General features: G+C 42.8%; 1 protein-coding gene across 10 annotated transcripts in view; it reads right to left on the bottom strand.

Moving 5' to 3' along the window:
• Positions 1–297: 297 nt before the first annotated feature.
• The window catches only part of gulp1a (GULP PTB domain containing engulfment adaptor 1a), an 81561-nt gene continuing 67271 nt past the window's right edge, over positions 298–14587 (bottom strand). For 3 of the 10 annotated variants that reach the window (XM_047337071.1, XM_047337072.1, XM_035651360.2), the window contains 10 exons: positions 13386–13447; positions 9312–9383; positions 6052–6150; positions 5825–5962; positions 5609–5725; positions 4439–4525; positions 3555–3785; positions 3188–3326; positions 2942–3036; positions 298–1208 (listed from right to left, as the gene is read on the bottom strand). In XM_047337071.1, the coding sequence (XP_047193027.1) occupies positions 996–1208; positions 2942–3036; positions 3188–3326; positions 3555–3785; positions 4439–4525; positions 5609–5725; positions 5825–5962; positions 6052–6150; positions 9312–9383; positions 13386–13447 (1253 nt within the window). In that variant the 3' untranslated portion in view covers positions 298–995. Of the gene's footprint in view, positions 1209–1691; positions 1703–2941; positions 3037–3187; positions 3327–3554; positions 3786–4438; positions 4526–5608; positions 5726–5824; positions 5963–6051; positions 6151–9311; positions 9384–13385; positions 13448–14587 lie in introns of all 10 variants that reach the window. The other 7 variants (XM_035651359.2, XM_035651358.2, XM_035651362.2 and 4 more) reach the window with 7 other exon arrangements.

The raw sequence follows: 14587 nt of genomic DNA, 5'->3' as shown, positions 1-14587 counted from the left end.
CTCTGTGTTGAGCTCAAGGCTAATGTTAGCATGCTGATATGCTTTTCCATTGTCATGTAGCATGTTAGCATGCTAATGGGAATGTTGCTGGTTCCACAGGTATTTGGTCGTAAGCCAAAGTCTGAACGAAATGTTAAAGCGATCCATCCAATAGTTTTGTTATATATCTGTATAACAAAATATACATTGTCTTGACCCGATGGCCGACACTGCGCGAAATGACCCAATGACGAAAAAATTCTGAATTTCGAACAACAGCTGAATGAAATCACCCAAGAATATCATGAAATGACAGAATCAATTAAAAGTTTTTTTTATTTCAGTAAGATTTTCTTTAATAAGTGTAACAGCGAAGTCAATGCAACCAAAAGTAAAATAATGGGGATAATACTGCATGTATGGACAGAGTCTGCCCCAAAAAAGTGCCTTCTGGTGCAAGACGAGAGGAGGGTAAAAATGACGACGCGTAAATACTGAAATGCAAACTCATAATTGTGAGGAAAAAAAAACAACAACAATAAAATATCCACAATGTCAAAAACAAAAGGTGGAAAATGTCAGTAAGCAACATCCATTTCCAACTGGATTAATGAGCTACATAATGTGTGACTTCATGTTGAGTAAAAGAAGCTACTTAATATGTGATGTTATGGGCCAGATGAAGGTTTGTGTTAAATATACAGGTTGCATTCATTTTCTCTCGCCAGCTTGTGTTTGGCTTACAAACAGGAATGTGTCAACAATACAGAATTCAAATGGTGCGTACACACAAAACGGTGTCATATGAAAATTCTCCCACAGGCCGTACCGTTCAACGTATTCCACTATTTACATCTCTCATTACCTGCACAAGCAAAGGTAATCAAAACCATTCCTTTCATTTGTTTTTTTATTCTTACAAAAATAGTTCTTTTCTATAATGGATCTGAGTTCACCTTGAAATATCGAAAAAACCAATCTAAATGTAAATGCATATAAACGTGTGACATCTTGACTCAGCGGTGGAGTGGATTTTGGCACTTCTTCATAACAAACGAGATAAAAGTACGCGGCGGGGAGCGTCCTCTTGGCATCAGCAGCGGCTGTCGAGCGGGTCCAGGGAGAAGACGGTGCCCTCCAAGGTTAGTCCCATTTTGAACCCCTCCTGGAAGACAAGTCAGGCAACAGCTGTGACACTCGCCAGCCGCGCACAACAACATGGGCCCGGTCTGAAGGAGGGTTAGATTAGAGCCGACAGTGAGGTTAGGGAAAAGAATGAAAAGCTCAACAACACTGCTGCTCCCTCATGCTTGGCCATGCACTTTACAAAAGATCATAAATTCAAGGGGAAACAAAGAGGCATATGCATCCTGATGGAGGAGACACCAGAAAAACTCAATTTTTATCTAAGGGAAAAGGTGAATGTAGCCAAGCTGGACAAAGCGGAACAAAAGAATGTTATTCATTACCGTAACGAAAAACTAACTGATGACGCACCTCTCACATTTTTATGTGCACAATAAACATTTTTCTGGTCACATTAGTTAATAATCCACAGACTGTGTTCTCGTATGTTAAACAGATGAAAGAAGCTCGTGGACCACAGAGCAGGAGAGCTGATTGGTGACACAGCCACACATGCACTGTGCAGGTGAGAAAAAGAAAAATACAAACAGAGTTACGGCACAGACAAGCGAGCAAAGAGTACAAACCATCTCTGACGCTGCGTTTGGAAAGGGGAAAGAGATAAGAGGTGAAATCAGATGTTAATAGTTCAGGAGAGGAGGAAGGCGAAGGAAAAGTTTGCACTAAAATGAGTAAGAAAGAAAAAAATGGAAATCAGAGCAACATCACCTCCTACTGGCAATACACGGCTACAACACCAGCAGTTAGTTTGCAAGCAGAAAAGTTGAGGCTGATCATTATTTTATGATCAGGCTGTGCCTTAAAAACCTTTGTGTGTATCACAGACAGCAACTGGCTGCTGGGAGAAGACATGAACTGTGTCTGTGTCTGTGTGTGTGTTACGATGGCCTGACCACGTGGAAACTCAAACTAAAGTGACGCTGCTCAAACCTTTTCTCAGGTGGCTGGAACATTGGAACACACACATGAAATATCAGATAGGCATTTAGTGGTAGTTAACTTATTTAAGTCAGTGAGTTTGATTTTTCCTTTCAAGACTTTTCTTTATCGAACTTTTTCTTGTCTTGTGACTGTGAACACTGAGCTGAGCTGTGTTTACAAACCGTATCTCAGTAAAAGAAGTTTCTACAGATGCCTCGTTTCATTTTCAAGGGAGCAGACATGATGACAATTTGCTGTTTGTCTTTACTGCATGCCAAGTTCCTCAGATGATGAAATGAAAAGTATTGAGCCAGTATCCCGCCTCCTGAAGCGAACTTGGACGAACTAGTCTGGGAGGACGTCCGTTCTTAACAGTGTAGAAAGTGAGTCAATTTGACTGTTATTTTAATATTATACCAAGTTAAACCACTCTTCTTTGTTTGTTTGGAATTCAATGTTAAACTCAGCTGTTTCATTACCTGCTCCACCAGACCACAGATACAGATACATACAAATCGAAACAGAGGAAACAGAGCTGGATGATAAAAAGACGTTCGACTGCTGTCACATCCTTAATAAATCCAAATAAAGAAGTCAGTCACAGAAAGTCAGTCGGCTGAGGAACGTCATTAAAAATATATTTTTGAGTTCAGTGTGTTTCTAAATCTAATTTAACAATATAGAATTGATTACTTTCTCTTTCACTTCTGTTTATGTTGCACCATGAGGCAAAAAAGACCTTTGTTCATATAAACCAGAGGGAGGATTTTTAATCTTCAAAGTGCTGATGCTGATCATAAGAAAGACAGGATCCTCTCCATAAGCGCGCACGCATGCACACGCACACGCACACGCACACACACACACACACACACACACACACACAGACAGTCACCTGCATCTCATCCAGCTTCGACTGGATATCTGGAGGGAAGTCAGCTGCCCCGCAGGTGAACGGATCGAAAGGCTCCGCACCGAACAAGTCCTTCCCTACAGACGCAGACAACACATAAACATGTCACACGTATCTTTGACAGGCGGTGATTTAATATTTCCTTTTCCTACTGCTGCTGATAACATTTCAGAAGCAAGAGAGCTAATTACAACATGTCAATCTTGGAATCTGAAACATGTCGCTCACGTATATCTGGTGGCAATGTGGTTGGCGGTGGTGGGGGGCAGCCGTTACTGGCCACCGTGGGCACCAGCGGTGTCACAGGGGAGAAGGGAACCATGTCGAAAACGTCTGTGGACTGAGGTTTCATGGAGATGCTGCCTGCCTGTATTGAGAGTCACGGCAAGGGACATGGTCAGGGCAAGGTCAGACTTGCGTGAAGGGGTGCACATACACAAACTGCAAAGGCCATGCTTGCACAAAAGCACGAGAAATAGCAAAAAAAGAAGGGAAAAAAGAGGAGAGGAGACAGATGCAGGGGATAAAAAGGCTTCAGGGACAGCGACAAAGCACAGAACAGAAAGAGCGAGAGAGAGCGTAGGATGTTTTTTACGCGGGGCCGTGGGATGCTGCATCCCTCAGCTGGCTTAGGAGGAAGGAGAGCAGATTTGGCAGGCGGAGGAGTTAGTAGCCCGGAGGATAAGTTGGACTCCGGCGAGCTCATAGGAGTGAGCGTGACAGAGGAGATTTCCAGACAGGACAACGACTTGATGCTGTGACACCAGAAGAGGGACGAGGGCCTCTGCAGCATGTACGCCTCATTGGACGCGTTAATGTGCAGCGGCTGAGACAGAAAATGACCAGAGAGGGACAAATGTTATTTAGTGTGTGCGCGACTGCAACTCGCAGGCAGCGGTCATGAGAAGCTGGTATTTGAACCGCTGAGATGGAGGATGTATCGCATTCCACATCAGACCAATCGGGTGTGTGACCGCCTCGCCTCAGACTCAGCTTCGCGCCCCCCCCCCCCCCCCCCCCCACAGGAAGACTGGGTCGCTCCAAACCTGAGGCTGAGCGTTCAATCACAGGGGCAATATCAGCAAACCCAGCTGTCCTTGAAAATAGGTTGGAAACTTGCGAGATTACGTTTCGTCAACTTTTATAATTGAAGGTTGTCGGTTTTTTGCCTGATGGGGAACATTTGAATCCCAAATGAACTGACTGAGACTAGGAGTGAATGTGTAGTTAACACTGCAGTTAAAGCTGTGGACTGTGGAACAGTAGATGCTCAGCTGGTCTGGTCTGACCAGAAGCTTTCAGGTGTCTAACGTGAAGCCAGTCTGGTACCTTCATAACTTATCTCTACTTGTATTACAGTTACCTACATTTCAGCATCTAACATCCTTCTTACTGTCAGAAAACGTAACGTCAGCTCACTCGAACATTAGGACCCAGATTTCGTTTAGACTCTGAACTGAAGCGGTCGTGCGTCCTCACCGGTGGCACGTGAGCAATCATCAGCTGCTCTTCAAGATCTTGGAGCTGTTGCTTCAGCTCAGAGTTTTCTGTTTCCAGTTCTTGAATCTGCGAATCAAAGAAGTGTTTTTGTGGTTGTCAAAATTTAAGCACTTCAAAAATCCAAAAGAACTGTAGTCTGTGACACCTGACACAGATAAACTCTGGTCATGATGCCTAGTGAAAACAAAACACAAAAAGTCCACCTATGAAGGAACACGTCATCCTTCATCTTCCTGAACATAGATAAACAGCAGGTGTCTGCTATTGATTGTATTAAAAACAGGGAAAACAAAAAAAATCTATGGTTTTCTTCCCATTTATGCATAAAAAACCTGAGATGAAGTCAAAGAGTAGAACCATTTACAATGTCTACATACAGAATATTTGTCATGATTCTAGTTTGACACAACCTTTTCTAATTCAGAGCCATTCACTTTCCTCCTGGCTTTTAACTTCGCCAATTGTTCTTCATCACATTTGATTAAAGCTTGTCCCTGTGTTGGAAGTCCTAATGGTATAGAAGAAACCACAGCAGCTACTGAGCTGACATGGTGGCATCAGTTTAATTTCCATGACAACTGAGCAAATCGTGCCTTTCAAGACTGTCGAAGGCTTTTGAAAAGCAAGTGAGTGAAAATTGAGTTGGGACTGTTTTGTCAAAGTAGGCAAAATCTCCCCCCCCCCCCCTTCTTTGTGTAATTTTTACCTCTGACTATGTTAAGTTAATGTGAATGTTCAGATGGTGTGGAACTTGGTGAAAAGCTGATTTCAGAACCTACAGTACATTAACCTTAATAACGGAACGTGTCACACTGGTGTTTCAATACCACATCATTCAAATTCATACAAATGTCTGAATAAATAACCATTTAAATAAAACCCCTGATAAGCCACACTTATACAGCAGGATGCTCAGTAATTCAATTACACACCGACTCTGTGACAACAGAACGTTGAGATTTACATTCATTACTGGCACTTTCCCATCAACCCAGCTTGACTGTCCACACCAGATGATTTACAACAATCAACACAGATGAGCTCTGCATTAATTGAATAAAGATATCACTGTGTCAGCGCGCTGGAGCGAGTCAATTAAAGTCAATGTGCGAGCAAACAAGCTAAAACCATCATGGACGTGAGACGCACTCTTTTCTGAAGGCTCCCGATCTGCTTCCTGGTTTCCACGTCTTTGCCTCCAGACTCGAGGAACTTCTTGTAGGCCAAGTCGAAGGCCTGGCCAATCGTTAGAGTGATCTCCTCCGCCTGCATCATGTAAGGAACAGAGACACGTGAAGTGATCACTACATCTTAACAACAAATTGTGTTTTCATTTAAAAAGACAAGGAGACAGGGAACACTTACACACTTCTCACTGTCAAACACGTAGCACAGGTGTTTGTTGGACTCTGAGTCTTTGCAAATAAAAGTAAATATCCTTTTATCTGTTTTGTCATCCGCACAGAAGGATATCCTGTGTAACTGACAGTTATGCTGCACATCCTGGAAAACAAGACAGGAAGCAAAATTATCATTTTTGACCATGAATTACTTCCTTCTGTGTGGAGCCATCAACCTTACTTTGGACTCACTTTTGTCTTCGGGTCTAATATTTTCACGCCGTAAATGGAGATCTGCAATTCAGCTTTGGGAGTCTTCTGTCCCTCTGACTTCTTGATATGCCTCTGAAACTGCACATGAGAGAAATTCCACACAGGGAAAAAAAAACACTGATTAGTCTAAAATATATGACACGTAACCCTACACATTTATATCCAGTAAAAATATAGAAACCCTGTAAACACCTTTAAAGCTGTTTCATTACATTTTCTGCCACTAGGGGCAGCAGAACAAGCTGAAATACAAAAACATCAAGTCAAACAGTTGATCAGATCAACAGGCTTGCAACAAATTGCTAATTTACACATTGGGCAGACACAGACAATTAAGCACTGATTCAAAGTCATGTTTCTGGCCACCTGGTGAATGTGAGCGCAGAAGTTACTCTCATTTTTAACTCCTGGGAAAAAAAATGTGTTTGCTGCTGAATGCCCCACTGTTCATTAGGTGCTTGGTGCTGGGTAGTTGGAGAACAGTGGGTTTCGTCAGAGATGGCTAACGAGAGCGACGAGACCATAAAACCAAAACAATGAACAAACTGACCGACATGCTTGGAAGTAACATCGGGAAAAGAAAAATCAGTGGCAGCACATTTAAATAGTTAAATAGCAATGCAAATTAAATCATTAAGGCGTTTTACGGAAGTCACGAGAATAAATCTGTCTAATGGGTCACTCTTTAGAAGTCTTTCACACTTTTATAGCCGAGGGCTTTAAATGCCAACAGACCCTGGCATTGAGTTCAGGTCAATAACCAATGAAAGTGTCAGTTAAAAGGGGGAGTGAACACTCTCACTTGAGCACACACTGTGTCATTGTATGAAGGGAAACTTATGGGAAGCCGATAACAGCTCATGATTATTTCCAGTTTTATTATTTAAAAAATGGAGATAAATCTTTATGAAGTTTCTACTATGGCATTTAAAATCAAAGACCATCAAATCTGTGCCTAAAACCTTTTGAACAATTCCTCTTTTTGAGGAGAGACGTGAGTGATAATGTGTGTGCCAATAATTTAGTGCTGAGGATTTATAGTCTGTACTGTAACGCTTGTGGTCAAATGATATCAAGCCCTCGTGAGGCCTTGAGTTCAGCTTCTAATATGGAGGACATTTGAGGCCTTTTGAACAGACCTGGAGAGAAAAAAAAAAGTAAACAGTTTTACAGCGAGATTTTATCTTGAGCAAAGACACATAAGTTCTTATTCATATGCATCACAGTAATTGACAGCAGCCATGGACACATGGCTTCCAGGGCTGTCTATCAATCTTTAGTTTTGCAACACATTTTCCCCTCTCCACAGGATCTGTGGAAATATAACAGCATGTCCAGATCCTCCGTGCCTCTGGCAGAGCAACCTTGGTCTTCAAACAGTCTTTCAGGATCAAATGTAATGTAAAAATAAATAAAAAAATGTAACAATAGAGTTGTGGGCTTGGGAAAAAAAGGCTCCCCCTTACAAGTGGCCTCACAGATTCAACTCTTGGCAGGAGAGCGGGGAGCTGTGAGAGAGGAGAGATGCCCTGGCTTTGGCAGTTCCCATGCTTACAGGCTAACACTGCGAGTTTAGACTTCACCGATATCTTGTAGTGTGTGTCCTGGAGGATCTCACTGGGGAAGGTCAATGAAACTGTGTCCTGATCACATTAGGAGAAACCCTAAATAACAAGTAAGAAATGTGTCCCAGAGGTCCAACATGATAAACTGAGCAGTTTGTTGGGCATTTGCCTGGTGTGTGGAAACCTCAGATTACTTAGGGAAAGTTCTGTCTTAATCAAATTAAACCAACATTTACTATTGGTGATATAAAGGGACATGAGGTCTTAAGCTGCACAGATCAATATGTTTTGCAATGACTGTATATAAAGATGGACGACATGGCAGGTCCCAAGAAGCCTGGCGTAGCCAGACTACTCAAATGCGTATTAGTCTGGGACCTCTCGGTTCGATGCGAAAACAGACTAGAGTGTGCAGAGAGGAGAATTCTCTGATGATGATTTCATAATATCTGTGAACAAGTGTTGCCGTGTTTGTGGGAGAAATGGGAAAATATCAGGTACTTCTATTCAAAAGCTCGTTCATCAGCGGGAGCCTTGGTTGTTCACAAAAGTCGCTTCTCTCCACATCATGGTATAAACCCTGCCCATTATCAGATGATCGCTTGTGATTGGACTGCCGGAAGAAATTGGTTCCCAATGGAGGAAATCCAGACCGTAATTTGGCAAAACAAATGACACAAGCTTCCAGAATTCGTCATGGTTCCCAGGCTAGCTCCCAATTGTGATGTCATAACATCTCCATTGCCCCCTGGTGGCTGACTGCAGCATTGGTCATAAACCCCACCTCTTCCATGTTAGCAGATGGGACATGGACCAAACTAAAAAGTATACATTAATGAATTTTTCCTCTCCAAGATAGTTTCTGTCATTTAAGGTAATTCTATAAAAACAGGGTGAAACATCATGATTGACAGCTGAGGTTATGGCTCTACTCTGCGACCACTACTATGCAGACTTTGGCTCCAAATGATGTCAAAAGCACAAGATGGCAGCACCTGTATCTGGGATTCTTTGGCCTTATTTTTGTACAATGGGTGAAAGTGGAGATGCGTCGTCCGTCTTCATTAACAGTCTATGAAACAATGGATCAGAGAGCTATGATCCAACTCTGCAGGGTCCCTCACATCTACATCTATGTCTTTAGGTACTTTCATCTTATTGCTCTGGTTTTCACAGCCTACAACATCATTGGTTTGATTCAGTCTCATTGCTCTCAGACAATTTAGTCCATAGCATCTAATCACATCACCTAATTCATATGCGGAGATTAAGTTCTTATCAATTGTCACTGAGTTGTGACAGTGTATATTACTTTAGTGATTTATAAAGACCACCAGTGTGTTAGTATATCAAGTTAAAAATGTCACAGTTGAAGGATCTATGCTCAATATCTTGAAACAAGAGTTTTTAATGGCAGCTAAATATCTCATTTATTGAATTTGATGAATACCTGGGGAAGATTGACATAGCTAAGTGCTGTGCTAATGAAGCAGTTACAGGCATCCGCACTTGGGAGCTGTAGAACTCCAAGGGCACCTTGATGGGGAGCAGTGAGGGAGGGGGGCATGTGCCGCCAACTCCCACCCCCCCTGTGCTCTGAGTCCCCTGTCCAATCTGGTCACTGATAAACACTCTTCTGAGCTTCATACACTTTATCCCAAGGACAGGCTTTACCTTTAGCTTTCTGACTGCATCCTTCACAACCTCTGTGCCTTTTGGGGCTTCAACCTCTGTGTTTCCAAGGAACTGGAAAGACAAGAGAGAGTTGTACATTGAAGATATGACAGAAAAGAAGGAAGGAAAGAAAAAATACACTGTGGAAAAGGTCTTTTGTACATAAACTCTAGCAGAGCATATATCGACCTACATAACGAGCGAACCCTTTTAAATTATCATAACACTCAGAGGTAACATTAATCATCTGGTAAAACATGTTTTATATCAAATGACAACATGTGTCAAACACACACACACACACGCACACACACACACACACACACACACACACACAAACACACACACACACACAGCATTTCTGCCATTCTCCAACAGATGGAGACATTAACCTTTGTGCCTGGACATGGTGCTTTCCATCTGGCAGGAGCAGCGGTAATCGTTCCAGTCACACACAAACACACACGCACACACACACTCGCGGTGTGCTTCAGTGCCTCCTGAGCTTAATGTGTGGAGCCTGTTCCAATATCAGACTTCATAAACACCAGCATTGGCCTCTCAAAGGTTGACAAAAACAAAATAACAATGTCTCCCGTGGGAATGGAGCACACAGGCGCAAACAGACATGGATTGTCTTTACAGCACAATAGAATCTGTGTGAAGCTTCCCGTGACTCGGCTCTGCTGATGTCCATATAACTCCGGAGTTTATGCTGCAGGTGGGACAATGCTGGTGTCCATATGTGGTTTGTTTTGTCGTGTTGGTTCTATAAAAAGAAATCCTTTTCTCCTCTGTTACCAACAATGCATTTAGCAGTTGGTTATTATTGTAAGTAAATTTGTGCTTGTGAGAGTTGTAAAAAAATAATTAATATAGCAATATAAAAACAAATGACGGGAGCTCCTATATTATGCAAGTAATTAAACCTGCAGCATATTTGTTCTGTGTCCACACGGAGCCTTCAATTTCTTCTCCACATTTCTAAAACCTGTAAGACGGGAGAATCAATGCCACAGTGGCACCTATCAAAAAAGCCAGAAAACAGATTGCCGCTTCGAACAAAAGTGTCAGCGCTGTGACAGACACACCCCTGTATGACAAATGAACTGCACACACTTAAGGACATTGTGAGAGTGCCGCTGACAGATGCCCAGAATAGAGTGGAGACGCAGTTGTGCCTGACCAGTGCAATCTGGGCTGCGGCTGGGGAGGTTTTTCACGAGGTAGTCCGAGTTCGGAGGCTCATCCATCACCTGGCGCACGCAGCTGAAAAACGAGACCCATCACCCTGCCCCTTGTTCCCGGTAAGGATTCACACCTCAGCTAGGCACCCGTAAATGAAAGGAATTAGACAAAATGCACACAGACCATACAGAGATTTCACAGAGATCAACAATGACTTGACCATACAGCTCACTCCACCCGATGCTCCCATTTTCTTTTTTCCTCTGGACAAACTTTTAAAAAAGGCCAGGATCTGTGGCATGTGCTTGTTGACGTCAGATCTCAGCAGCTCAAGATATTAACCTCTTGACATTTTCTTTCTTCCTGTGGTCCAGAAGTCAATAACCAAAGCCGCGGGTAGAACGGTTGAAAACATAAAGACGTGCGGGAGCACAGAAACAGATGGGCTGTTGAAGGAGATGACAGTCACTAATGTCACCAAGAGAGAACATAACGCTAATTAAATCCAAATCAGGAAAACACCACCTGCACTGACACGTTCTGTTTGGAGTTGTTCCACTTCCTCATGACGGGGTAACGATTCACAACAAACACGTGGCCCCTTAAGTATCCATCAGAGAACAGGAGAGCGTTTCGGTTGGAAAAACGGCTTGAATGATTTGTCAGTAACCAAAATGACCTGCAAAACATGCCAATGACAAGTCTGTCAGTTGACTAGTCATCACACTTGTAGCATCACTGAAACCACAGCGGGGCACCTGGACAAGGTCAAAGAGAAATACTGAGGCAGTGTTGGAGACATTCAAACCCAAACTCTCCCACAGCTCTTTATTTATTGGTGTTTCATATTTAATTTATTCAGTAAGCTGTTCGATAATGTTTTTTCTGCAAGTCTTAATTAATAATAAGCAGTCCTCTGAAAGAAATGTCTCACGGAAAAGTCCATAGCTTTGATTTATTCTAACAGCTGCATTTCTATTTTCTCACAGAATTTCATGTTCGTCCCTGGGAAACGTCCATGGAAGTTATTGAGATGGGACCGACCGGCATTGAAAAACATTTGATTTACTGTCAGAAAAATCCTTTGTTGTTTGAATAACAAATTCAGTCATTTCTTAGGCACAAATGCCAATTGCTCTGTTCTGGTCGCAGCTTCTTTGGTGTGATTTGCTGTTGTTTACAGTTGATTGAATATAGTTTAATTGGCATAGTTCACTGCTTTCCTTATAGCATAATATAATAAAATAAATTACTGCCGTCCTAAAATCATTAGCATTTAATTTTCCCAACACTATGATCTAAATGGTGTTTATATGACTTAAATGACTTAGTTTTTCTTATTTTGCTGGTGTCAGAAGTGGTTAAAAGTTACAAATTCTCACTCTAAAAAATGATTTAATCTTATTAAATAATACTCACAATTTGCATGTTTTAACTGCAGATTGTAAACCTCTCAAATCACCAAAATAACACAGAAAGTGTGAGCTGACGTTTCTCATCAGCTCTGCCACGACTGTGTCAGGACACGAATCACACTGATCATCTCAGGGTGAGTTTCAAAGAGCCTGGAGGGAAACAAAGGAGTGACAAAATAACTCCGATAGTTTGGTAGTGCCATTAAATCAAAGACTTCTATGACCTAGTTGAATCAACATATGGAAAAAATTTAAAACTTTTTTTGCTTTTCCAGAGGCAGAAAAATGAGCCCTTCTCTGTTTGAATAAGCCCGATGCCTTGGATCAACTGTTCCTAGGGCTTAAACCTGCAAGAACAGGCCAAACACTTTCTCAGCATTTTAGGCATCTCATTCCCTCCAATTCTTTCAGCGATGACTGGTGAGCTCAGATCTGAGCAAATCTAGCCCGACAGGCAGCTCGTCAGAGGAAAGCTGACAATATGTAGACATTATGAAAACTGACAAACATGCTTTGATTGTACAGATCTGTCTTCGGCCAGTAAACGCTGCGTCTCTGCTGCACGCTGCGAGGGGAGCTTCGGCAGTTTGGATGAATGTGGTAGTTTCAGAGTTCCACCCCAGGTCCAAGCAGAGACCCAGTCTGACAGAGGGCCGCTCCCCGAGCGAAACACTGCCTCCATCAACAGTGTTTTGTAACAGAACGTGTTTCCAGTCAGGATTGCGTGTGCCGCCATTAAGTTATTCTTGCGTCAGGATCAGGAGCTCTGGCTGGTTTTGACGGAAGCATGAGTCACATTTACATAACCCCCCCCCCCCCCCACCCCCACCCCCCCCCCCGAAGTGACACGCTAATTAAAAAAATAAACAAATCAAGAAGGCTAAAACACAGAGAGACTCTTTCAAATTAAAGTTTGACGAGAATTTTCCCTCCTTGCTGCACCGAGGGAAAACAGCTGCTCGGAAAAAGATAAATAAGAGCAAATCCACTTTTTGACACTGGCTCGAGGTGAGCCAGAATGAAAATAAAACCGAAAAAAAAAAAATCCAAATGATCACTGCTGAGTATGTCGGTTATGATAGAGAAATTAAATGGGTTAAGGATGTTGTGGGCTGTGCTGGTGGCTTCATCTTGCGCCCACTGAGAACACTTTATGCAGTGCCTGAGACAACAAATCCAGAGACATTACCGCACACAGAGAAATGCTGTCCTCAATGAAAGGCCTGGTGGTCTCAGGAGTAATGCAGCAGGAGACACCTGGATTTAAGCGTCAGTTTGAAAGGTGAAACTAACGGGAGCAAATAAAAAGAGGTGGAAGCAACAAAAAGAAGGACTCGGTTTTACTTTCTTACTCTGTTCCTTTCTTTTTAAAAGCCTCTAAGCGCTGTTTAATATCAGAATGCCCCTTTTTTCACTTTAACTGCAATACAGTTACAGTGCTCACATCAAGGATTCTAACTGTAACACATACCTTGGCATTGTAGGGTATGTAATGCTTGGCCAGTGCCTCCGGGGTGTGCATCCATGATTTATCTGAAACAACACAAACAGCTCACTCAGTCTCAGTGTGGCGGAGGCACATTCAGCTACGCAAGCAGGTAAATCTCGTTACACAAGTGAAGGAAGGCGCGAGGACAAAATATTTAGCAACAAAGCACGTAAACAGAAAAAAGCAGGAGCTGAACCTGTGGACAGAAATATTCATGAAGTCGGGAGGTTACACTGAGTGCAATTGCTTCTTTTCCAGTTACTGCTTCTCTTCTTGATACAGTGATGTAATGGAAAGATTTATGAAGTTGAAGTCGATAGACAGGCAACCGGAGACTGTGGATGTCTTAGGCACAAGTGTTTATTCAGATACCCAATGTGTTGAGGAGATGGACACATGTCACAGGCGGACAGTGCAGAGGCATCTCAAAATCCGACCCTGTCCTGAGAGGACTGTCACCCTGTGGTGTCTTCTGTATATATTGAAACCCTCCATGTAGTCCCATCATTGGCTGTCATTAACTATAAACTATACTAGAAGACATCCACACCTCTAGCCTATATCCTGACCTACGTGTGCCAAAAGGTCCTCCACTATAAGATAACCCCCAGCTCAGCTACTGACTGTCTTCACAAGTTGATGGAGACAGAGACCTATCTCTTTACAGCCTCAGTCAGCAGGGCAGAACATTTCTCTAACAAGTCACACACAGTCACACCTGAGAGTTTCCCATTACATCCGCAATCCACCACAACAGATGTGTTGGTCACAAAGCAGCTCCGCTGGAACTGTTGGGGGGGTTAAAGACCCTGTTCAAGGGCAAACCAATGGTGGCAATTAGGAAAGGGGGACGCCGTAGTTCCAGTTTCCGACCCTAATTTGTCCTGAAAGACAGGTACCTGAAGCAGTGGCTGACTGGCCACAAGCCCATCTCTCTGAAGGCGTGCTCACACTGAACGTGAAGTTTTTTGAGGCAGTGCATTGCATTGCAAATGAAAGAAGAGACATGATGTAAACAGATGTGCCTCCGTGCTCTAGGCGGGAGAAATTAAAAAGGTGAGGGTGCATCGTTGCATGTCAAGAATATTTGAACATTAGTGAAACGTCTGTGCTTGTAACTGAAGCTCCATGATTCAGAGTGTATGGTGTCAAGATGACAACGCAAGGAGTTTGGGAGAGTTTGC

Source organism: Scophthalmus maximus, chromosome 14 (assembly GCF_022379125.1).
Source record: "Scophthalmus maximus strain ysfricsl-2021 chromosome 14, ASM2237912v1, whole genome shotgun sequence".
Lineage (NCBI taxonomy): Eukaryota > Metazoa > Chordata > Actinopteri > Pleuronectiformes > Scophthalmidae > Scophthalmus > Scophthalmus maximus.
This window is presented reverse-complemented; position numbering and strand designations above follow the sequence as displayed.